Source organism: Thamnophis sirtalis, unplaced genomic scaffold (genome assembly GCF_051295495.1).
Source record: "Thamnophis sirtalis isolate CommonGarterSnake01/CBP01778 unplaced genomic scaffold, rThaSir2_p1.2 scaffold_11, whole genome shotgun sequence".
Lineage (NCBI taxonomy): Eukaryota > Metazoa > Chordata > Lepidosauria > Squamata > Natricidae > Thamnophis > Thamnophis sirtalis.
The window spans coordinates 46,224,818-46,251,181 of NW_028261391.1; the positions used below are offsets into that span (position 1 = coordinate 46,224,818).

The following is a 26,364-nucleotide window of genomic DNA, read 5'->3' on the forward strand; positions in this document are numbered from 1 at the left end:
CAAGCTCAGAGAGCACCAACAACTCCACCATTATCTTAATCATCCAGCAAATCTTGTAACAATCAATTTAAGAATTTAAATTGAGACCAAGAATTTAAATTGTACTTGAGACAAAGGACAAAATTGTATCCTTTTTATTCTATGTAGAGAAATAAGCTGGCAGGTATTGGGAGGGGCGGGGTAACAAAGCACCAATTTTAAAATGCTATTAACACATCTTTTTGAAACCATGTACGATATACACATCCATTCCCCTTCCTAGAACTATCTAATATTCAGATAGAATTGGCTAGGTTCATGGCACATACTAATCTATGGTAAAATGGAATTACCTTACATTGCTATTCCAGATACTGTGAAAATTCAGTCATTGATTTAGCACATAATGTGGAACACACCATCATTTAACATGGTTTATTTGGGCTTAACATGTTGTGGGAACACAAAACTAGTGTTTTGTTTATCAGATTTATTTAGGGTTTAATACATTGTATGAAGACATGGTGATATTCCAGATAAGGCTATGAAGATGGCTGTTTTCCTTAAAGGTTAAATCCCTTCAAAGGTGTGATTCCAAGCAACACTTTAATATCTAATGGTGCTTGATATTCAAACCTGTGCTTGTTAGATTATTTATTACAAACATTAATTCCTGTGTCTGTGGAGCCCCTATTATGTTTTTATTGTTATGGCTGTTTGTAGCTAATAAATAAATTAATAACATTTAATAAAGTGAAAAAAATTAAAAATAAAAACCAGGCATTTATACTAAGGTATGATGCCAGGAAAACAAAAATAATTTAATATGCGGGGAGGCGGCTTTATATAAAAACAATACGTTTTGGAAGTTGATGAGCCTCCTCTGGGCTTAATCTGCCTGTCATTCATGGGGACAATTCTTGGAGCATTTTTGAGCTGCTGGAATTTGTGCTGCGGTAAGTTTTTCGGCTTCTTCATTTGTTTATATTAATGCTTGTTCATTGTTTATGTCAGTGTTTCTCAACCTTGGCTACTTGAAGATGTCTGGACTTCAACTCCCAAAATTCCCCAGCCAGCGAATGCTGGCTGGGGAATTCTGGGAGTTGAAGTCCAGACATCTTCAAGTTGCCAAGGTTGAGAAACACTGGTTTATGTGAACACAAACAGAATCATCATTCTGTTTTAATGTAAGATTACCTTTTCATTACAAACAACAGAAGTTACAGTTCTTAAAAATTAGTCATAAATAGACTACAGCATTCGGATTTAAGTTTGCCTATTGTTTAATATTTAATATTTAAATATATTTTATAATTCAAAAATCTCCAAATATGCTAGAAAAGAGATGATAGTTTAGCACTTCTTGAAGATCCCAAAGTGGGGAAAACTGGTTGGATGGACTGTGTGTGTTTATAAAGATAAAAATACCCCTCGCATATACAGTACGTGCTAGTCGTTTGACTCTTAAGGGGCAGTGCTCATCTGTGTTTCAAAGCCGAAGAGCTAGTGCTGTCCGAAGACGTCTCCGTGGTCATGTGGCCGGCATGACTAAATGACAAAGGTGCACAGAATGCTATTACCTTCCCACCAAAGTGATCCACATTTTTCTACTTGCATTTTTACATGTTTTCAAACTGCTAGGTTGGCAGAAGCTGGGACAAGTAACAGGAGGTCACTCCGTTATGCGGCGATAGGGATTCGAATCACTGAACTGACGAACTTTCTGATCAACAAGCTCAGCGTCTTAGCCACTGAGCCACCACCTCCCTCTGTGTGTTCATAGCCTTACTTATTTTTCAAGTTTTATGCTTGAAATTAAGAATATACTTATATTCATGGCTGTTAGGATACAGAAGAAAACAAAACCAAAAAAAACCGTAGAGATTCTCCTCTCTATCATAGCTCAAAGTAGGTTTTTTGGGCAGCTACTGTTTTATCTTTGAAACTATATTCCTCTAGAAAAATCAACACAAAAGTCAGGTGAAGAAATATCATTTTTAAAAAGTTATTTCTAATAATTGAGACTAATACTTTGCCCCTTTTATTCATTTTTCCACATAAATTACACAAACACTTTAGAAAATGATTACACAAAAGAGAAACCTTCTTATAAGTGCATAACTTAAAAACAAACCAAAGAATGCATCTCAGAAACTCACTAAAATATTTCTTTTTGATAAATTGGCTGTGTGTACCATCTCATTTTAAATATAAATGATGCATAGGTTAAAAAGTAACTAAAAAAAAAACCTATATATTTTAGATATTTTGTATCTTCTTGGAATTTGCTGTAAGAAGTGCTTAATCACAAGCTTTTTCTCAATACAATAATAAGAAAATTGTGAATTACTGGTCAAGAAATAGAAAGAGAAGGATGTTCTGCTTGGTTCCCATCCTCTCTTTTGTGGAGCTGACTTCTTGAGCAAAAGTAAATAAAATATTGAACAATATCATCAACAATACCAAAATAATCTATCAAGTAAAACTGCATTACACCTGCAAAATGCCACAGATGCCTCAGTGTTATTAAAATATAAGTTGATCAATGCAGAGTCTGTGGTAGCTGTGAAACTGATTTCAGCTTCAACACAAGAGTTTATGAGGCAAGCTTTGCATTTTTCAGTCATTCTAGTATCAACATTCCTTCAGCGGAACGAAATGAAATAAATCAAGAAAAGCCCAAAGAGTTCATCTTGGAAAAAACAAAAGAAAAAGGAGCGAGATTTTATTTATTTGTAAAATCTAAATGTCTTTTAACAAAAGGGCACCAGCAGGAGACGCAGCTATTGTTTTAAAAAAGTTCTTATTCTTCTTTCAGATTGCAATTGTGTTTTTTTCTTGAAATGATCAGCCTGCAATACTTACATGGGAGAACAACTCCTGTGTTGTCAGCAGATAAAATGATATACTAGCAGTTGTTTCTTGAAAATGGGTCAAAGGAAGAACCTTGTGTTGTTTTCTCTCTGAAAGAGTTTTCGATTGTTCCAATATCACCCTTTTCAAGAAGATGGTGATACGGTAGTGATGGTGATGATGATGATGAAGAAGAAAGAAGGAAAGTGTTGCCTTTTATTAGAACTCTCCACTAGACCAGCACTGTATGACCTTTCGGAGCCTTGGCTAGCAAGGGGACATTGTCTGGTTGTTGCCACTGGCTCATTCATAGGTAACCGTGTCTTCTACGGATGATGCTGAATAAGGCCAGCCACTCTGTAATACAAGAGTCCATGCATAGGCAAAGTTCAGATTTCACTCACAGGAAGAGGCCACAGAAGTAACGCTGGTAATCTTGGAAGTGTCATCTGACCATGGCTGAAGGTTCTGGAGGGCAAAGAGGGAGGAATTGTGAACACAGATTGGGTCTGCTTGGATGGGCTGATTGATGGTTTTCTGGAAGGCCTCTTGCTGGAGCTGCATGAGGATGCGATTGGCTTGCTGTCGCTCTGCTTCCCGTTCTTCTGCAGTTTGCCGCCTAAGAGAAATGCACGGAGTATGTCAAGTTTCAGCAGGACAACAGATGTCTCTTACTTGTAAAAGTTAACTCCCATTCCATTTTACCACAGCGTCTTCCCATCTTTTGGAACATTCTTATGCTCAAGGATTTTTTTCCTTTCCATTATAGCCAAAATGAAAAGTCACATTTAAGGCAACCTGCTGCCCAATTATAGTAAATAATTGAGCATGGAGAATCCATGGAACAATCAAAGGGAGCACCCCTTAAAAGACCTAGCCCTTCTTTGAAACCATCTAAATGATTGACCATCCTAGTGGCATACACTAACTTTGTGTTGTCTGAAGCAGCACATTCTGTTCTACTACCTGCATCTATCCATTAATTACTAATGTCATTTGGTTAATGTTAGATTTTAGAATTATGAGGGATCAGCTGTATGTGTGTGTGATGGTGTGAATCTGATTATTTTCTCCTTACAATTTATGTGAGTGGAAAATGTGAAAAACAAGTTGCAGATTCTAAAAATTGCTCCATCTACTGAATGTTTTAATTCATATTCATTAAAAGAATGCCTCTTGTTTTAAAACTGTACCACAATTACACAGAACACTTCAAACCCTTTGAAAATTTATACACTAAACTAGTCCACATCCACCACTTGTAGCAACTAACAGGATCTAAAATCATGTCATAATCAGAAGCATTGAAGATGAAAACAAAATATAAAAATAGATAAAAGAAGATAATATTTGTGGCTCATAATGGACTCTGTTGGGTTCTGGGTGCTCTCTGAGCTTGGTTGTTTGCTTGAAGACATTTCATTACCCAAGTAGATAACATCATGGTAATGAAAGTCTACAACAAAACAATCAAGCTGAGAGAGCATCAAAGAACCCAAAGAGTCCACTATAAACTAAAGTTGGTGCCACTCAATTCACAAGAATTTATCTCATGCCACAGTATGATTCCCAAAGAGATACATAACACCTTTCAACTTTTTTGCTCCAAATAACTTCCCTTAATTCTACTTTATTTAAGGACTATGAAATAATCAAAAGGACAAAGAAGTCCATAAGAAGCTACTTATGCGGAGGGAGGGGGGGGGACAAGGGAAAAGAAGGGACCAAGGAAAAAAACCCGAGAGAGGCAGAAAAATGAAGGAGTTTACAAGAAAACTGTCAGAATAGGAAGAAGTATGAAAGGTGTTAGCAGTTCTCTTTCCAGTTTTGTAACTTAGTGCTATGATCTGGCATGTGCCAGATCCTGCTTTTCTACCAGAAGAATGAATTGAAGTTACTTTTAAGACAAGTTAGAAATTATTTGCATTCATCTCTCTTTCTTTCTTTCACAATCACTTTATCCTAAATCTGATTAATAAGGAATTGATTCTGGATTTTAGAAATTATCTCTTAAGTAGCAATATTCAAACAGGAAAGGGAAGACTTCAGGCTTTTTGGAGCTACTGTCATCAGATGCATCAAGTACTCTGCTTTGATAAGCTTACAATAGAACTGTGGTATTTTAAAATAAATGCTACAATACTCTTAACTGTCTTTTAAAAACAGAAACCCAGAAAAATATTATGGATTACCTGTTTATAGTGATTATATGGCATCAAATTGTTGTTGGCTCTTAGTGACCATATAGACTCTTAAAAATAAATACATTTGATATGTTATTTTAATATCTGAAAAGTTCACCAAATTTTATAAATCGTTACTGTTCCCATCTGAAATACTTCGGAGATTTGGGGCAAGAATGCCAAACTCAAAAGATTTCAGATGAGAATGCTAATATCAGGAAAGATTTGACTTTTCACCCTTTCATACGAACATCTGCAGTTATCACCACAGGTTGAAACCACCCTTACTCCAAGAGGAGGGTTGTTCCTGGTTCGGCCCAGTTTGGCCGAACTGGTAGTGGCAGCGGCGGGAGGCTCCATCCACCCATCCCGACACTTCTGCGCATGTGCAGAAGTGTCACACATGCATGAGAGAGAGAGAGTGCACACACAAGCGAACCAGTAGTAAAACCGGTACAAACCCACCACTGCTTACTCCCTAATTTCCCTAAAACATTTTGCTTTGACTTAGACTTAGAAATTTCAGAAGTGAAATAATACACAAAGAAGTGAATCAGCATGTCTCCCAACATGTTGAGCTAGGCCAGAAACCAGTAATCTGGGGCCCATATTATGTAGCAAATTCCATCAAAGCTAAAGCCAACAAGCTAACTAATAAGACCTTTCTTAGAATAGCATTCCACTGTTCAAAATTCTGGTGAAATCCCCCAAATGTTAATATTTCCAAGAATCAATACCTTTTTTTTAAAAAAAAAAAAGTCATTCTGATTGGAATTAGGAGGAGACTGATTTACTGTCCATCAAACTATTAATTTCCTCTTTTCTTTACTTGGTAATAAACTGTTTTGAAAATCATTTTATAATGAAACTCTAGGAGATTCCTTTTTATTATCTTTATTGATATTGATCTCCTTCCATTGCTGCAGTTCACAAACAGTCAGACTTTTAGTCATAATATAAAACAATTTCTACCTGGAATATTGGTTTAGTTTGATTCCATTGGATCTGGGAAGATTATTGAAACAATTATCAAAAAGGAGAGTCATGAAATGTGGTACATAATGCAGGTTTAACTCCTTAAAGCACAGAGAACTTATTAATTTAAAAACTTCAATACTTTTCAAGAAGAGTGGAGATGGGAAAAAGAAACGATATTTCTGTCTTACAGGTAGTCCTCATGACCATTCATTTAATGACTGTTCAAAGTTAGAATGTCACTTAAAAAGTGATTTATGACCAGTTTTCCCACTCACCACCACTGTAGCATCCTCATAGTCACATGATTACAATTTGGCACATGGCAACTGGCATGTATTTATGACAGTTGTACTATCCTGAGATCATATGATCACCATCTATAACTTTCCCAACTGGCTTCCAACAAGCAAAAACAATGGGAGAAGCCAGATTTGCTTAACAGCTTAACATCTGCAGTGATTCGCTTACTAACTGTGGCAAAAAAAGGTCATAAAATGGGATTCAACTCACTTAAAAACTTCTTGCTTAGCAATGGACATTTTGGCCTCAACTGTGGTTGTAAGTCAAGGACCACCTATATTTGAGAAGTTTACTTCTCTCTTTCTGAGAATGTTTTATGTTTAGATCTAAACTGTGCCCTTTTGCACAAAAATGCTCCATTAATATCACTATATCTTACAGGAGATTACACCTAAGAGGAAATGCAAAAAATATATATGCAAGGCCTAGACACAAATAGCTTTAATACAGTACAGCATTTAGATCAATCTGATTTCAAGGCAGGTATATAATCTGATCTTATGAATTCATTGTGGCCTCAAATACTTAACTTTTACTAGGTCATGACCAACATTTCTGTATTAACAGTACAACCATCAATTGCCTATTAAAAATATGTCAGATCTCCTTGGCAGATTTGAAATTACAACCATGAATAGCGCTCCTCTCTGAGAGCAAGTGAGTTAATGTTACCCAACAGCAATAGCACTTAGAGTTATATACCCTTTCATAGTGCCTTATAGCTGTCTCTAAGTAGCTTACAGTCAGCATCTTGTCCCCAACAATCTGGGTCCTCACTTTACCGACCTTGAAAGTTCAGAATCCAATTCCTGGAGTGAGCAGTGAGTTAGCCTGCAGTACTGCATTCTAACCACTGCGCCACCAGGGCTCTTCAATCCCTCCAAGGCACTGCAGCAGTCAAAACTTGAGAGAAAGAATATACCTACATCCCTAGATAAGAAAGTACCAGAATTTTTAAAAAAATGCATGCTGAAATAAATGTGCAACAGCTTGGGATAGATGAGCAATTAGATGCTATAGATGTGGAATGTTTACATACACACATAACTGTAAAAGACTCCTTCGAGTTGATTAACACAAAACTGAAGACATGTACCGTGAGGCAAAAAAGTATTTAGTCAGCCACCAATTGTGCAAGTTCTCCCACTTAAAAAGATGAGAGAGGCCTGTAGTTGACATCATAGGTAGACCTCAACTATGCAAGACAAAATGAGAAAACAAATCCAGACAATCACATTGCCTGATTTGGAAAGAAGTTGCAAATTATGGTGGAAAATAAGTATTTGGTCAATATCAAAAGTTCATTTCAATACTTTGTTATATATCCTTTGTTGGCAATGACAGAGGTCAAATGTTTTCTGTAAGTCTTCACAAGGTTGGCACATACTGTTGCTGTTATGTTAGCCCATTCCTCCATGCAGATCTCCTCTAGAGCAGTGATGTTTTGAGGCTGTTGCTGGGCAACACGGACTTTCAACTCCCTCCGAGGTTTTCTAGGGGGTTGAGATCTAGAGACTGGCTAGGCCACTCCAGGACCTTGAAATGCTTCTTATGAAGCAACTCCTTCGTTGCCCAGGCGGTGTGTTTGGGATCACTGTCATGCTGAAAGACCCAGCCACGTTTCATCTTCAATGCCCTTGCTGATGGAAGGAGGTTTGTACTCAAAATCTCACGATACATGGCCCCATTCATTCTTTCCTGTACATGGATCAGTCATCCTGGTCCCTTTGCAGAGGAACAGCCCCAAAGCATGATGTTGCCACCCCCGTGCTTCACAGTAGGTATGATGTTCTTTAGATGCAACTCAGCATTCTCTCTCCTCCAAACACGACGAGTTGTTTTTCTAACAAACAGTTCTACTTTGGTTTCATCTGACCATATGACATTCTCCCAATCCTCTTCTGGATCACCCAAATGCTCTCTAGCAAACTTCAGACGGCCCCGGACATGTAGTGGCTTAAGCAGGGGGACACTGCAGGATGTGAGTCCCTGGTAGCGTAGTGTGTTACTGATGGTAGCCTTTGTTACGTTGGTCCCAGCTCTCTGCAGGTCATTCACTAGGTCCCCCCGTGTGGTTCTGGGATTTTTGCTCACCATTCTTGTGATTATTTTGATCCCACGGGGTGAGATCTTGCATGGAGCCCCAGATCGAGGGAGATTATCAGTGGTCTTGTATGTCTTCCATTTTCTAATGATTGCTCCCACAGTTGATTTCTTCACACCAAGCTGCTTGCCTATTGCAGATTCAGCCTTCCCAGCCTGGTGCAGGTCTACAATTTTGTTTCTGGCGTCCTTCGACAGCTCTTTGGTCTTCGCCATAGTGGAGTTTGGAGTGTGACTGCTTGAGGTTGTGGACAGGAGTCTTTTATACTGCTAACAAGTTCAAACAGGTGCCATTAATACAGGTAATGAGTGGAGGACAGAGGAGCCTCTTAAAGAAGTTTACAGGTCTGTGAGAGCCAGAAATCTTGCTTGTTTGTAGGTGACCAAATACTTATTTGGTCCACCATAATTTGCAAAAAGATTCTTTCCACATCAGACAATGTGATTGTCTGGATTTGTTTTCTCATTTTGTCTCTCATAGTTGACATAGTATGATGTCAATTACAGGCCTCTCTCATCTTTTTAAGTGGGGGAACTTGCACAATTGGTGGCTGACTAAATACTTTTTTGCCCCACTATATTGTGAAAGACTTGTATACCGTACCCTAGGACATAATGTAGTTTCTTTTTATTTGTTTTAGGGTGCTGAATAGTCATAGGTACATGTGACTCATTTAACAGTCATGCTCTAAAAATACCCCATCTTAATATAATAAGGTGGGGAGAGAGAGAGAGAGAGAGAGAGAGGGAGGGGGAGAGGGAGGGAGAGAGGGAGTGGGAGAGAGGGAGGGAGGGAGGGAGGGAGGGAGGGAGGGAGGGAGGAGAGAGAGAGAGAGAGAGAGAGAGAGAGAGAGAGAGAGAGAGAGAGAGAGAGAGAGAGAGAGAGAGAGAGAGAGAGAGAGAACCACAGTTCTCAGCATTTGCAATGATTGAGAAGGATGGGAGGCTTGATCCAATAATTCTTGAAGGGGATGTTTAGAATAAATAGTTTAAATATGTGTTAATTTTTCATATAAAGCAATATGTTCTAAATTAAGCCCTTTGTATATGGGTGTGTCTACAAATGCACTGGGTGAGGGTCTGTATGTGTACTGGGAAAAGGATTCTAAAACCATATTCTGCTCAATCTCTAACAAAACAAAAGTGCATGAATAAAAAATACCATTTTCTTTCCACTACAAATTTACTCCTGATGCATATTTAATATTGTTTTGACTCAGAGAAATGTAACCCGGCCTCTTCTGTTGCTGTTTAGCTGGGTTTGTAATTAGTGAAAACAGATTTATTAATTTCAGTATGGAATATTTTTCTCAGTTAGCCAAGTTGTTCACTTGGCAGAGAAAGCAGTAATTTGTTAACGAACAAAAAAACAAAGCCAGGCTTTATGCAGGGTGGGGGTGGGTGGGAGGAGGGAAAGAATAAAGTAAGCACCGTGTCCCACCTCAATTTGTTTCAAGACTGCAATAGAAAACAGCTTAGTTACAGCTCTTCAGCCAGACCTTCATTGCCTTAATTGCAAATATGCAAATTCAAGTAAAGCTTTCCTGGCACTGAGAAGAAATGTCTCATGGGAGAAGTTCCATCCAGACTGCACTGGGACCTTGGAAACATTGTCAAAAAAAGAAATATTTGCTTCTGAGTACAGTCCACCAAATGTTAATTACAAAAAGAATGAAATTCTGTGCACACCTACTCTGAAATAAACCCTGGTGCATTAGAATACAGGAAGTCCTTGCTTAGCTGTCAAAATTGGGACCAGAAGTTCTGTTGCTAATCTGCAGCTGCTAAACTGCAGCTGCTAAGACAAAAATCTTATGACCTTACTACCCATTCAGTTATTAAGTGAATCACCATAGTCTTTAAGCAAAACATCATGTAACCACAACTTATGATTTTATTTCCGCATTTTCCATTAACTCTGCTTGACACAAGCCGACTGGGAAGCACACAACTAGCAATCACGTGTAATGGTCCTTAATGCATGCCATGCCAGCTACAAAATGCCTGAATAGTACAGGGCGGGGCATAACCTTTTCCTAGGGGGTCACAGCAACACTTGTAATAACAACACAAATAATTCATACACCATTCGAAAGCCCATCAAAAACTGAGTTTATTGACACGATTTAATAGTCAGTATGACCACCATTAGCCCTTCGAACAGCATTCAAACGAGGTGGATAAGAACACAACAAATCTTCAAACAGTTCCGTTCGATTTTCCAGATTTTCCAGGGCGGGGCATAACCTTTTCCTAGGGGGTCACAGCAAGATCGACAGCAGTTTACAACTTCCGCGACACCTCATTTTAAAGCCCATAAAAAACTGAATTGAATGAGCTATTAAATGTTAAATTTGTTTCGGTTGAAACTTTGAGAATGAATTTGGAAACTGTGTTGAAAAATCTGGAAAATCGAACGGAACTGTTTGAAGATTTGTTGTGTTCTTATCCACCTCGTTTGAATGCTGTTCGAAGGGCTAATGGTGGTCATACTGACTATTAAATCGTGTCAATAAACTCAGTTTTTGATGGGCTTTCGAATGGTGTATGAATTATTTGTGTTGTTATTACAAGTGTTGCTGTGACCCCCTAGGAAAAGGTTATGCCCCGCCCTGTAGTCCTGAAACTATAGGATGTTGCAACAGTCAAATATGCAAAGATTGATCATAAATCTGATTTTTTTATACTGTTGCAACTTCAAACGGTTGCTAAACAAGGGAGTTATAAGTGAGGCCACATGTACTGGACTGATGAGACCCAGTTTCATGTCCTTACTGGACCAATGAGGTCACGGGGTAATTTGGGCCAATTACTCTTTCCCAATCCAACCTGCTTCACTAAGTTATTATTTTAAAGACAAAATTAGTAGTGCTGCACTTTGAACTCTTCTGATGCCCTGTTACTTCTGTTAACCATAAGCCTTTCCAGGTTGTGCATTGCTGGGTAGGGCCCATTCTTAAAGGAGGGTTCATAAGTATCAGAAAAGCTTAAGGCCGTGATGGCGAACCTGTGGCACGTGTGTCACAGGTGGCACCCGGAGCCATATCTGCCGGCATGTGAGCCCTCAGCTCCAGCATGCATGCCGGCTGATTTTCAGCCTTCCGGATTGGGGGAAGCAATTTTCGCCCTCATTAGGCTTCAGGAAAGCCTCATTGGGCCCATTTTTTGCCCTCCTCGTGGTCCAGGAAAGGCTCTAGAGCCTGGGGAAAGCAAAAACGGCTCCCCCTGGAAGCTGGAAACGGATTGTTTCCAAACTTCCGGTTGGCCCATTGGGCCCCTTTTTCACCATTCTCAGCAGGGGTGGGTTCCTGCCAGTTCTAACCGCTTCTATAGAAGAGGTTCCACAAATCTACAGTGCCGTTTAGAATCGGTTCCAGCTCCCTCCCCCCGCCCGTCCGCACATCATCACGATGAAGAGCAAGAGGAGGAATTCTGAGAGTTGAAGTCAACAAGTCTTAAAGCTGTCAAGTTTGAATATCCCTGGGTTTTTTTCCCTAAAGGGTTAGGGGTGCAAGGGTCTTGTAACTTGACAGCTTTAAGACTTGCACACTTCAATGCCAGAATTCCTGAGCCAATATTTCGGTTGCTAAGCAAGAGCGTTGTTAAGTGAGTTTCACCACATTTTACAAGTTGGCCACGCCCACCCAGTCACATGGCCGGCAAGCCACTCCCACCTGATCACATGGCCGGCAAGCCAGTCCCACCCTGTCACATGGCCGGCAAGCCACTCCCACAAAGCAGGCCACACCTACATAAGAGGTTCTAAAAATGTTTGAAACCCATCACTGATCCCCAGGCTCCAGAGGCTTTCCTGGAGCCTGGGGAGGGCAGAAACAACCTGCCCCGCCTCCCCCGGAGGAAATACCAAGCTCAGCTCAGAGGCGAGCAGTGTGGCGCATGTGGGAGTGAGTGTGGGGTGTGTGTGCACGCATGTGCATGTGGGGGTGTACTTTGCATTATGGGTGCCAGCATGTGCAGGCACTATCGCATGCATTCCCTTGCATTTTTGGCACCCAAAGACAAAAAGATTAGCCATCACTGGCTTCTATTTTATTCCTTAAAATCCTCACAAACCCACAAACTGCAGGGAAAGGAACCAAATATTCTAGAAAACTTTGCAACCATAGAAGGCGAACTGTCTCTGGGTCACATCTGGGCATGCTGTCTCTGGATTACACTTGTGCTACATCTGATATCTTTATAAGATAAGCAAGCTATTTGAGATTTTTTTTTAAAAATTGCCCAAGGAAATATAGAGGGAGGATTATTTTTCAAGGGACACAGGTAAGAGCTGCAGTGGTTAGAATGTAGAACTGCAGGCTACTTCTGCTGACTGCCGGTTGCTTCCAATTTGGCAGTTTGGCAGTTTGAGGCTCAAGGTTGACTCAGACTTCCATCCTGCCAAGATCAATAAAATGAGGACTCAGATTGTTGGGGGCAATATGCTGACTCTGTAAACCGCTTAGAGAGAGCTGTAAAGCACTGTGAAGTGGTACATAAATGTAAGTACTTTTGCTGTTGCTTCTAAAATCCCACTAGAAGGCACCCTTTAAGGGAACGGACCTGGAAGATGCCCATCCTAAATAACCTGATGGGCCAGACAGGTTCCTCATGAAGAGGCAATCCCACAAATAACATGCTGTTGTGTAATGTTGAGCCCCACTTTGAATTGTAAACTGGAAAGAAAGAGGGAGGGAGTAGCTGCTCATATAACAGCAGCATGATAGGGGCAAACCAAGAGATATCCAATACTGGATATGCAGTGTTAAAGATGTGTTATACTACAATTGTAAAGACAGTACAATCCTATTTGAGAATAAAGTATTCAAAGTTCTGTGTAGCGATTTCTGCAATAATAATTGTCTTTCATATAGTTCCACAATCCACTGAAAAAAGTAAATTTATAAACAGAGCTCAAGTAATGCATTCTTGCGGTTTCCCATTCTTGGTCTCTGGCAGAACTGGACTGATTATTTATACCAACCAGGTCCCAGTCTCTTTCCTTGCAATAATTTTCCTGGCAGTCTTTTCCTTTATCTTGGTTATGTATAACTTAGGCTTTGCTGGTAGCAAGTGTGCAAAGTTCTTTTTTCTTGCCAGCTTTCAGATAGGCTGAAATCCTTGGCTTTTTGGATGATTCTGTATGGCAACATACTAGTGATGATTGATATTTAGCGAAGTCAAGAACAGTTCATAATGGTGACATTATAGGTAAAGGCTATTTTATAAGTGAAGACTATTCCCTTTTTCATTTCAAAAGGAAACTTCCAAGATCTACCAAAGATATCATCTTTCTCCAACCTGGGTGTTAGAAAATTCCCAGAATTCTCAGCAGAAAACATGCTATTTGAGGAATTCTGGGAACTGAAACCCACATATAAGGAAAGTATTAGATTCTTGGGCTGAGAAAAAAAATGTCTCTGGGGCCTGAATATGTTGTCTATTTAAAGCATTATGAGAAGGCACACTTCAACACCAATTGCTAAAATTGAGATTTAAAGCCCTTTGAGCCTACAAAACTCAATATCAATTCTGCCCTCAATCTCTACTTGCAATAATTAATTTAATTATTTTATATTGAATTCTGCTTTTCCATCAGTTTACACTCCTTTTGCCTATTTTCCCAACAGCAGTCCAATGGAGACAGTTAGAATGATGGGCAATAAATGGCACAAAGTCATCCAGCGAGCTTTCATGCCTGGGGTCAGACACAAGCCTGGGCCTCTTCTTACTTTAACACCTTTCCTGGCTCTTTTACAATATGCATTTCTCTGTATATATAATTTAAGCTTATTATTATGTGACACATGCTTATTTAGAAATAGGTGTTACTTATTCAGTGGGGCTTATTCCTATATACATTGGCATAGGATTGCAGCCTTAATAACATTTTCAGGAGACATTTATAGTATAAGACAGCTTATAGTGAAATTACAGATGGGCACATCATATTAAAAAAACAGAAATGTATTCTTCATTCATGATTATATGCCAATAACACAAATGCCCTGTTTATAACGTTTTACTGCTCTTACAAAAATGAATAAGAGAGAGAGAGAGAGAGGGAGGGAGGGAGGGAGGGAGGGAGGGAGGGAGGGAGGGAGGGAGGGAGGGAGGAGAGAGAGAGAGAGAGAGAGAGAGAGAGAGAGAGAGAGAGAGAGATTCAAAATGTTCCTATTATTAAGTCTGCTAACTAAATAGGGGGCCTATTTATATAGCTCCAGATATCTGTGAGACACTGATTAATAGAAAAGTTTAACATGCTGTATTTCAAATGGAATTATAACATCTGGGACCATGAATTCTTCCAATGATCAATTATGGGCATAAATTATGGGCATAAAAAAGGAGATACTGTAATGTCAACTACTAAATATTTAAACATCTATTTAAATATTCTCATTTTTAGACAAATCATCAACTCTCCTTACAATTCACATTCTTTATTATTATATTGGCTGCATTCCAGCACAAAAGCAGCAGTGCATAGGACATGACTGAGCTGTGAAAGTTGAATGTCTTTACCCAAACTACCATTTAGTGGAGGGTTCCTACCGGTTCGGACCTGTTCAGCCAAACCAGTAGTGGTTTGATGACCTGGGTCACTGGAACCAGCCGTGACCCAAGCCTGCCACGCCCCCAAACTGGTTTTCTGGGCAGCGCCGTAGGTGCCGCCATCTTGTTTTTTTGCTTCTGCGCAGAATAGCAATAGCAATAGCAGTTAGACTTATATACCGCTTCATAGGGCTTTCAGCCCTCTCTAAGCCGTTTACAGAGTCAGCATATTGCCCCCAACAACAATCCGGGTCCTCATTTTACCCACCTCGGAAGGATGGAAGGCTGAGTCAACCCTGAGCCGGTGAGATTTGAACAGCCAAACTGCAGAACTGCAGTCAGCTGAAGTAGCCTGCAGTGCTGCGTTTAACCACTGTGCCACCTCGGCTCCCTTCAGAAGCATTTTTATTGTACTGCACATGCACACACAGCGCACATCAAGCGAGTGCGGCATGCACATGTCCGAACTGGCAGTAGTGCCTGCCAGAACCCACTCCTGCTACCATTATGTAGAAGTACTTCCTCCCAACAGCAGGAAACAGTATTCTTGCATTGATTACTACATAGTTAGCTATAGTTAGTCAGAAAAATATTATGGAAGGGAAGGTAATTTTTCTAAAATGATGTACTGCTGGTGTAGGATACTAGAACCAAGAGGTATAAAGATACTTCTGGTTTGTTTGGAAAATATGAAAAACATGAACGGTTATTTTACCATGCATAATTTACTTGTAAAAGAATTAGAAAAATTTGGGTTCAAATACATACAATAATGGAAAGAATTTTAAAGATTAATACACAGGAGACATGATTTGGGGGGGGGGGGGGACTTGAAGAAACTCCCAGAAAATTGTTTCCTTTGTAACAACAGAAAGACTACAATATGTACAAAGACACAAAGATTCTGACATACTCATAACAGCAATGACTGGTGAAGATGACAAAACTTGCAAAAATGCAATATTGACTTGTTTAATTAGAAAGAAGACAAATACATTTATTAGTGACTGGAAAGCTTTGTAGACATTCTGCTGAAAATGGAAAAAAATGAACTGATGATGTATGGATTTGATTATTAGAAAAGGAAAAAATATGAGAAGGGAAATACGATGTAACTATAGAGAGGAAGGATGGATGAAAAATTTGTAACTGTTATGAAGTAAATTGCAAGCCAAACCTGGATGTGTTTTTTTTTTCCTTTCCTTTTCTTTCCACTATTTACGTCTTGTACTTATTCACTTGCTCTGCTTTATTCTTTTTCCTTTCATTTATATTGTATCATGATTTTTATTAGTATGTACATGTATATGTATAACATATTAGTGTATTAGTGTATACATTATCTTAATAAAGATAAAAAAATATAAGGTTTTTTAATTTGGAGTGTATTTGCAAATTGAATATATATTTGAAATATATTTTAAAATGCACTGAGTATTTTAAGTTTGTTTGGTTGTAGCTTTTTTTTAAAAAAAAGATTCTATTTGTTAATATTTGTATCCCTAGATAACTGGCATTCATTTGCAGTGACGATATGATTACTATTATGCTACCTATATTGCCTCCCTAAGTCCAGGTAAAGACAAACTATCTGTTTAAAATTTTAGATGGGAGAATAGCTTGTTTGCCTCCCAAAACTGTAGTTATTTTCAAGCAGAATGTTAATATCTGGCTTCATGGTAGGTGTCTGGAAGATTTTTTATAATAAAACCACTAGGAACTTTATGAATTTCAAGCAGAAGTGGTATTCAGCTGGTTCGCATCGGTTCGAGTGAACCAATAGGGGAAATTTGGCCTGGTTCCCCAAACCAGTAGTGACCTCTGGCTGGCCCTGCCCCCCTCCCAGTCAGCCAGTCACCAATCTTTCACTCCACCCACCTGCTTGCTGCTTGCTTACTCGCCCCGCCCACCCGCTTAACGCTCACTCACCCACTTGACATCCGCTCGATGCTCGTCATTGAGTTATTCTTTCAAGGGACTCTGTTCAATCCTATCTAGTTCATCTATTCAGGAAGCTGTTTTAATAAAGGTTAGCTACTAGGTGTCTCTAGCTCAGAGGTGTCTGTTGTGGCCCACCAGCAGCCAGTGCAGCTGGCAGCAGATTTGAACAGTGAGGAGGTTGGGAAGGAACATGGGCCAGTCCTGGAGTCTGGGGAAGGCTCTGATGAGGGGTCCAGAGCTGTATGCCATTTATCAGCTGCCTTCAGAGTCAGACATCAGTGAGGCAGACAAACAGCTGGAGCCTGTTCCCAGTGTGTGCATGAGCAGAGTTGCCATACGAAGAGAACAGATAAAGAAGAGGGGTCGACTTAGGAGTAAGGCAGAGGTGGACGATAAATGGCCCCTCCCAGAGGAAATAAAAGAGGAGCGAAAGGGGAGTGGAGTTTGCAGGAGACAATTAGTTTGCTTAATTGGTTCGTGGCTCTCCAAGACTCCTTGCCAAGTTTTGCAGCTATTGGCCTGCCAGCTCTCCAAGCAAGATGAGGTCTGTGACTGTACATCCTCCCTTGAAAGACTTTGCTAGATGTGAATCAGCAGAAATCACAATAAATTAATAAATGGGGTTTTTGTCAGGACAAGGAGTTTGCTTCAGGCTCTTGGGAAGCCTCGGTCAGAAGTATGAAACTTGCGGTCCGCAGGCCAGATGTGTCATGCACTGGCCATATCCACCCCCATTTTAGCGAAGGGGGGAAATGTCATGATACATCACGTGACAACAACATGAAGAAACAAGTTTGACATCCCTGCTCTAGCTGCCATGAAAATTCTCTCTCCTCTGCTGCCCACACAGTTTGTATCAGTCCTAGCAATAGAAAGCTCACCTCTCCAGTTCTAGATCAATCCCAACAACGAAATTTTGCCCTCAATACCTGTGGGGTGCTCAGTGCAAACCTCTCATATTGTTTGAATCCTGTGGGTTCCCAGGAACAATATTTGAAGCAATGATAACACCTGCCTAGACAACTTATAGATCAAAAGTATAACAAGGAACAAAAAATGTTGGAGCAGCTTATCTGATATTTTAAAGACAACATTTCTAGAAATAGCAATAGCACTTAGACTTATATACCACTTCATAGTGCTTTTACAGCCCTCTCTAAGCGGTTTACAGAGTCAGCATATTGCCCCCCAACAATCTGAGTCCTCATTTTACCCACCTTGGAAGGATGAGTCAACCTTGAGCCGGTGAGATTTGAACTGCCGAACTGCAGCTAGTAATCAACTGAAATAGCCTGCAGTACTGCACTCTAACCACTGCGCCACCTCAAAATAGAGAACACTTATGGGTTAAGCCACTTCTAGTCACCTCCCTCCAATCTGTTGCTGAGTCATAGACAGCAAAGGGAATGGCTTGGGATTCTGCTGTGGGTGATGGTAGCCCCACCTCTATTCTGCTCATAAGATGGGTGAAGAGTCACCCAAAATGAGAGATTGTACATACAGTACGGCCTGAAATCCCTTGCTTGTTTCCAAAGACGGAAGACCGGATGCATCAGACCTCACCATGCAAAAGTTTTCCTTGGTTTGTTTCTCCTGTAGCTCTAGCAACGGAAACTGTCTTTCCACAACAAACCTGGCTGTCTTCATTTTGAATGGCAACTCACAGGAACCAGCCCCTCCCCACCATTTCCAGTCCATCAGCCAATAAACCAAGACTCAGCTTTAACCAATCAGTTTTCAAATCATCTGTTCCAAGCTTAAAATAGATCAGAAAGATTGCTGGCTTCCAAAGCAAAACAAATGGGAGATAGCAGCTAATGTATGCTGATTGAAATATTTTTCACCACAACAAAAGTCACATGATGGACGGGAAGTCCTGTACATGTATCTCAATGGTTAAAGATGATGGACTCCATTCCCAATTCCATTCCCAACTAGGAATTATGGGAATTTATATCTAACCCATCTACCGGTTATGTTTTGGGGAAAATGGAGTAAATAAGACACAGAGACACTAATTTAAATATTAGACTAACTTTGACTAATCAGAGATCTCAAAGCAAAGAGGCTCCTTTACCCAGAAATAAGAAAAAGCTAGCTTGCAGTAGATAACGTACATTAATTGGAGGAGAAGAAGAGGGTGAATCAGGTAAACATAGTAAAAATGTCTTACGTATTACATATAAAGGGACACATTCAAAAAGAAGTATGAACACTTAGTGATATATATGAAATTAAATAAATATTAGATATCGGATTGAGCGTTAGGATCAATAGTCAAATACAAAAAAAATCTGAATTCTGATACAACTCTCAATCCCTTTGACATTAAAACTGCACACCATTCATCAATTTCCCTCTAGATATACTAAAATTGCAAGACACATATTTACCACGAGCTCCACTACTCCGTTTGCTAAGCATTTGGAGGAAGCCTCCTACAAAGAACTTTTAAACAGGAACCCAAACAAATTCTTTGATTCCTGAATGACTCCCAACGGGACCAACTTCTTCCAAGAATGATTGGATCTGTGCCTAGTAGATCCTTGGGGATCTACTTCACATTTGGCAGACCAGATCTCCCACTGAAAAGTTTTAGGGGAAAAACATACTGGAGGTTTGTAGAGAGTTTGGTCTTGATGGCCCAAGAGGTGACCTAGTCCAGTGAATGAAAAACGTGTTCCAGCACAGCAACAGTAGCAACAGCTCACTTGCTTGGTGTGCTTACCTCCATTTTGTTCTCCGGTTCTGGAACCAGGTCTTGACTTGGGCATCAGTCATTTTCAGAGCCTTGGCTAAAGCCGCCCTCTCGGCTGAGGCCAGGTACTTCTGTCGATGGAAGCGCTTTTCCAGTTCACAGATCTGCAGACGGGTGAAGGAGGTGCGTGGTTTCTTCTTCTTGGGGGGTGTCCGGTTCTGGTAGGGGTGACCTATACGGCGTGTTACAGTGAACGGTGAGAGGGCCACTGGAGGGGGAGACAGGACGGGCGGGGGGGGGGCAAAGAAGCAAGCGGTGACATGATCAGGAAGGACTCCACAGAGCAGCGGCAGAGGAGAGACAGAAAGACACACACCAAGAATCAAACAGAGAAGTAGGAAGGCACAGAGAAGGCTTGGTCACAGAGCTCACAATCTCCTCTTTGCATTTCCAAGCACAAATCTGTTTTGGAACCCCCCCCCCCAATATTTCTTTATTCATGGGCTGCTGTGGAGGAGCTTTCCCATGTCCCCAGGTGCATCCCAATATGGAGGCACCAGACTCTCTGCAAGAAGCGAGCTCTGTGGCAGAGGAGCACTTGAAGGGTATATACGAAGCGGGCAGGGGGCAGAAATGGGGAGGGGAGAAATCCTTGTTTAGAGCGCCAAATCTACCTTGCAAGCTAGGAGTAGGGACTGTACATGTATAGCCCAATCATTTGAATGCTATCTGGGAGAAAGTATGTAAAAATAAAGCTTCAGACTTCTGCAGCTTTTAATAAGAGCATTATGGAATTCCTGTTTTTTAAGACTTTGGAACAAAAGAGATCTTGAAACCCTTCCCTATTATTTATATCCATAGTAGTAGATTACATAGTAGTTATGTAATCATCAAAGTACACTTTCATTTTCATTTGTAAGCATTTTTTATTTTGTTGATTGTTTTTACTGATGTTCATAACCCCAGTAAGTTCATAACCCCAGTAAAGTTCGTACTCTCAGAAAAATCGACAGGAGTTAACTCAAAATAAACCTAATTAAACAGACAGTTTTTTCTGAATTTTGAGCCATTCTCTCTGGATAAAAAGATGTGTATTGTATAGCCTGTAAATTACAGTACCCTTCATACGAATGAAAACAGCTTTTTAAATATTGGGATTATGTCTAAGGAAATATGCATTGGGCTGACTCCGATGCTAAAGATGAGTCCAGTTTTTCAGAATTAAGTGCCACTGAACTCCATGGAACTGACACTGTATGTCACATAATTCGCATGCAATTACAGTGGACACAATTATTTATAAATGTGTATGGAACTGAGATGCATCTCTCTCTATCAAAATATGCTTTTAATATTTGATTTATTCATAAATGTCCATGCAATTACCAATTGAAATAATGTTGATGGGAATATATATTTGGCTACTTTGTTTATAATCTTAAATATATTTGTCTCCCAACCTCACTCACTTAAATACATTCCCAAGAAATGTAAAGTGTAAATCATAAAACTAAGGAAAATGTTTTAACTTATAAAGCTAAGAAAAATGTTATTAATGAAAGCAGGAAGGGAAAGGAGCAGCACAGGAATGCTTTCCAAGAATTATTCTAGATATAATTGCTCTGAGTTACTTTGACAATCTCTGGAATTTCCTTCATTTATGGCTTTAATTTTAAATCTAGGAAATATGACTTGTTATACATTTTGTAGCATTGTTGGATTGAAGCTTATCAGGATAATTGTACTATCTACTACAATTGTAGTGTTTGGTTTTAGCTATATGGCTTTACATAATGATTCTGCACATGAGGAAATTATTTTTACAGTATTGGGTCCTTTGGGCCTTAAATAAGTCCCCCCTTGTGATTAAAGAAGGCTCTTTTTAAATTTCTCTAAGAATATATTTCACTTGTTACAGCTGTAATTAAAAAAACTATTTTCCAAAATCTTCCTAGGTTAAATAGATGTTTATAGTTTTATTATGGACACTAAAATCACCAACAACAGCAACAGGGATGTTGATAAAGCAGTTGCAGGGATTTTATTTTGGTACATGTATTTTTTCAAATGGGGGGTGGGGTGTTATCTACCTGTACCCTCTTCCCCTCTCTCTAAGGCTGAGCATTTGCTGGAAAGATACTAATCAGATGCCACAGAAAAGTTTAGCTGGAAACTGGGGGAAGAAATAGAAGGAAGGTGACAATAATGTTTAAAATAGAATATCACTGCAATCTATCGCCAACTCTCCTAGATACTTGATTTTGTTTGTATCTCGTTTAGTGGCAGCAAATCCATTTAAGAACACAGTAAATAATCCCAAAACTGACTTTTGGTTAATTTACCAGCAACATCCCGTTACCTCACCTGAGATCTCTCTGAGTCCGCCTGATCTGGGCCCTGTGCTCTCCGTAAAGTTCAGCAGTTTCCCGAACCGAACAAGGGAGGGAGGGAAATTCTACGCACCTTGTTCGGCGGTGCCGAGGCTGATTTTTGCCACAAGTAGCTCCGCGCAGCTTTCGCTCCCCACGCCAATAGGGCTCGCATTTCCCTAGTAAAGGCCCTCGGCGAAAGAGCGACGAGGGGAAAAAAGGCCAAGGTTAGGCCTCTGTAGTAAGAACAAAATCTCTTCTTTCCGAAAAACGAATTGAGACTCGGGATCAAAAAATTCTCTTATATATAAAATATATAAAGCCCGACGAGGACGGGCCGGAGGATGATTTGTTCCCAACTAAAACCGCCCGGCCTCATTTGCAGCAGCCCCTCGGCAGGGAAGAAACCCGGGCGAGGGCTTTTTCGGACGGTTAGGCCTCAGCTGCGGCTGCGCCCTCGCGAGTGGAAATTTCGAAAGAAAAGCCTCTAGTCCGGCCTTACTAATTGGCCGGAGGTAATCCAGCAAGTAGGTCTAGAGACCCTCAGTCTGGCGACGGCCAGGCGAAATAAATAAAGCGGCCGCCTGGGTCGTCGCGTCTTCGGGTTAAGCTGCTTCAAGACACTACCAGCCCTGCCAAAAAGCGCCGCTCTCCCTTCTCCTCAGCTTCCGCGGGTCTTTACGATTTCTCTCCGCCATTCAAGTAAAAGCAACCAACTCCCATAGAAACTGAGGCGTGGCGGGCAATTCAAAACTCAGCGCAACTCGCATTACAGGCCTCTTTGCTCCGACCGGGCCGCGTCCCATCCTGCGAGAGCGGGTGCCTACAACCGAAGGGAAATTTTTTCCTCCTTCCTGGCCGCGTCTAGTCCGAAATTGGCTGCCCTTGTTCAGTGATAATGGCTCCCGGTTGGATCTACAATGTGCAGGCCGGGCGTTGCTGTCACTGAACGCCGCGGGGCTCCCGTCAGAGTAAGAGTGTCACAGCAAAGAACCGCGCCGCCACAGCCTCGATCTGCCCGTTCGTTTTGCCGGGGACATCGCAGCCACCATTACTCTAATCTGCATGTACGGTAATAATTTCCCCGCCCCGGCTGGAAGCCAGGTAAAGGGCTAGCCCTGGGGACTGGACGTCTTATCCTGCTCCTAAGCGTCAGATAATGGGAGCCTTTATTGATGAAGGTCGGAGCTCGCCGTTTAAATTAAAATTGAAATATAATTACCATTATTGTTCGTGGCAGCCTGATTGCAGGGAGGGGCGGGATGAGCGTAAATCTGGGCGATTCGGAAAGAGCATTTGATTGCTAAGATTTATCTTCCAATAGATCTGCCATTAAGCAACGAATTGACATTTTGTTTTCTCTCTTCTCCCCCTCCCCTGACCCCTTTAAGGCACGTCGAATAATGTAGGTGCCAATTTTGGGGTCATGCATACCCCATACTTCTAGGAAAAGATGAACCTGGCCGGAGGGGAGAAAACGGCATAGGGTTTCTTGGACTCAACTATAGATCATTTTCTGGCCGTCTTCCTTTCAGCGCTACCGGTATTAATATCATTTCTGCACCGTCTGGCTGAAAGATACAATTCTTTTAAATGTATATTTTAATCCGTATTCCCACGCTCCATAATTTATAACAGTAATCGTGAGGGATGCATACAATTACGCAGAATAAACCTGATCAGGAAATATGTAGACAGACGCATTATTTGGTCAATTTACAATTTCTAAGTTTTGAAATTCTAGTTATGGTACGTTTTTAAAAACCTAGTTATTTTCCAACTTGGACTATTATATACTAACAAAAGTTGATGAACTATATCTATGAAATCGTTTGATAACGGTAGGTCTCTCTGCGTACATAAGTATGTGTATAATTACATAGGCATACAGAGAGATAATGATGTTGTGGATGATAGTGATTGCTATAGGGTTATTATAGTAGTATAGTATAGATTCTAGCCATATCTGTAATGTTCCTAAGAGATGTCGTTACCCTTGGCGGACGCGTTTTACGAGAGGAATTGAGGTGGGCAAATATATCTATTCGTGAACGAAGTATAGAAAATTGGAAAAGAACCTAGGTTGGCGGGAACATGGTTTAATTTAAAAATGTTGAAACAACATGCTTGACCCAAGAAAATAAAATTGAATGTTTAAATGTTTCTAAAAGTTGCATAAAGGCTAGGCAAAGAGATTATTTGCCCGCCGATTTGAGCTTCTGAGAGAAGTGGTAAGAGCTTCAGAAAGATGGTATGGTATCCCTTCCGTAGAAGTTTTAATCAATGTGAAAGCTAGTACTAAGTATACTATAAAAATATCGTTAATTTAAGAAGGATAATCAAGTCGCCATGAAAAGTATTAGGAAACGCTTGCTACTAGATGTTTAGCCTTCTGAATTTCTGGCATCGCTGCTCTTTCGGGCCCTACAGCTAAAAGCACATCCGTCAACGCAGTTTATAAATCAACCCAATCGATTCAATTAAAGCGGTTGCAAATCGAATGCGAGCACGGCCGAGATTCTCTCGCTGGAGGGCAGGAGTGGGAGGCTATCCAGCCAACTGGCTTGCGGAGGCAGGAGCGGGGAGACCGTGGGGAGACAGTGTTGGAAGGCGCCGGCAACTCGCGCGGGGCGGAAAGAGCCCCGGAGCCTCTCACTCACCCGTGAAGCGGTCCTTGGTGTAGCGCCTGTTGCTCTCCATCCAGGGGAAGGTCAGCCCCGTCAGGTTGTTCACGGTGGGCACGGCAGTGGGGAGTGGCTGGGGGACGCCGCCGGCCATGGGTCGGTGTGCCGGCACTCGGATCACGCCCCCGGCCGCGTTGAGGCTATTTCCGTTCATGGCCCCGACCCCGACGTTGAGGTTGTAGGAGCCCGCCAGCGAAGCCATGCTGCAGGCGCCGCCGTTACTGTAGCCCCCGGCGGAGGAAGACCCTCCACCGCCGGGGGCCGAGCCGTAGTGGCCACTCATGGGGTTGTAGGCGCTGCTCACCACACATCCTCCCAGGCCGTAGTCCGCCGCGTCCTGGAGCCGCGCGTTGGAGATCATGCAGCTGCCTTGGTCCGGGTTGTTCAGGATCTGGTCGATTCCAAAGCTAATGGGCTCGGCGTGGCTCTGGTGGAGGTGGTGCGCCCCTAAGTGATCCATGCTGGGCCGAGAGCCACCCCAAAGAGGGTGACTGCCCCCCCTCCTCCTCCACCGCCACCACCGCCGCCACCTCCTCCTCCTGATTCAGTGCTAGAGATTTTTAAAAAATACGCGCAGCTTTTCTGGTCTCGCTTCACTTGCTCCCGAAGAGGTAAAAAGACGGCCGGAAGCGGAGGAAGGAAAAGCGGGGAGAGGAGGAGGAGGAGGAGGAGAGAGGGTGGGGAGGGGGAACATGCGCGCCCGTGGGCTCCCTCTCTCGCCTCTTTCCGAGGGCATCAATCATGTTGGCCCAAAGCCTGGCGCTGCTAGGCCCTGCTCCCCCATTGGTGGAGCCCCGAGAAGCGAGGAGGGAGAAAAAGAGACAGGGGGCAAGGAGCTTCCCCCCAGCAAAAATCTAACCGGGGAGCCCGGCAGTAGCAAATCAGCCGATCGTGCGTGGAAAGCGAGGTCCGGGTGGGCAGCGAAACTGCAAGGCTCTCTGTTCTAATTCCCCGCGGAAACTGTTGCCTCTGAAGCGTTTGCTCCGGTGTTTTGAACCTTTGAGCGCCACGTGTGTTCGGTCCTGTAAAAAAAACAAAAAAGAATTATTTCGTTGTAGCTGTTGTCTTGTACTTACCCTCTTTACCAATTATCTTCAACCTTTCCTTTCCCTTTTTTTTTTTCTTTTCGACCCACACTGATTAGGGAGAATCCTGAAGTCTAAAAGATCACAATCACCGTCGCTGAATTTAATTTGGGCTAGAAACGCTTATCATTAAGTGTCCTCAATACTGGGCAAGAGTAGTGTATATCCTCCATGTGAGCCTTCAATTTACTGTTGACTCCTGGCTGCTGCCTAGACTAGTCCCTATAGAATAGAGCCATTTTCTTTTAATGGATTGAATCTTTCTAAAATACAGTATTTTCAGAAGTTTTGGGGACAAATTTCTATAGAAATGGGTATGCTTTGAACATATCAGCACTTTTTGCCCTCACCTCATTCATCAAAGCCCCACTTTTAGCTAAAAGAAAAAGGTGGAAATACCCTCTTAATATTTTGACTCTTCGGAAGGGAGAAAATAGATATCAAAATATTAAGGATAGAAGAAATTTCACAAAGTTGTGCTGACCATAAGAAGTACCATATTGAATGTTTTTTTCTGTAAAAAAATGTAACGGGCCAAAAGATTACTACTATTTATAATCCCCATCTTCATTCGCAAAGATTATAGGGGGGGGGGAACGGGGCAAAGAGAGAAGAGGAAAGCAAATTTGGTAGCGA

General features: G+C 41.4%; 1 protein-coding gene across 2 annotated transcripts; it reads right to left on the reverse strand.

Moving 5' to 3' along the window:
* Window positions 1-2,001: 2,001 nt before the first annotated feature.
* TLX1 (T cell leukemia homeobox 1) lies at window positions 2,002-25,103 on the reverse strand. Of its 2 annotated transcripts, none has more exons than XM_087724956.1 (3): window positions 24,620-25,103; window positions 19,621-19,822; window positions 2,002-3,451 (listed from the first exon to the last, which is right to left on the reverse strand). In XM_087724956.1, the coding sequence occupies exons 1-3, from the start codon at window positions 25,101-25,103 to the stop codon at window positions 3,229-3,231; spliced, it is 909 nt and encodes a 302-aa protein (XP_087581082.1). In that variant the 3' UTR covers window positions 2,002-3,228. The 2 variants fall into 2 exon arrangements, with proteins under 2 accessions (XP_087581082.1, XP_087581081.1); XM_087724955.1 differs by having other exon boundaries at window positions 19,621-19,858.
* Window positions 25,104-26,364: the final 1,261 nt, after the last annotated feature.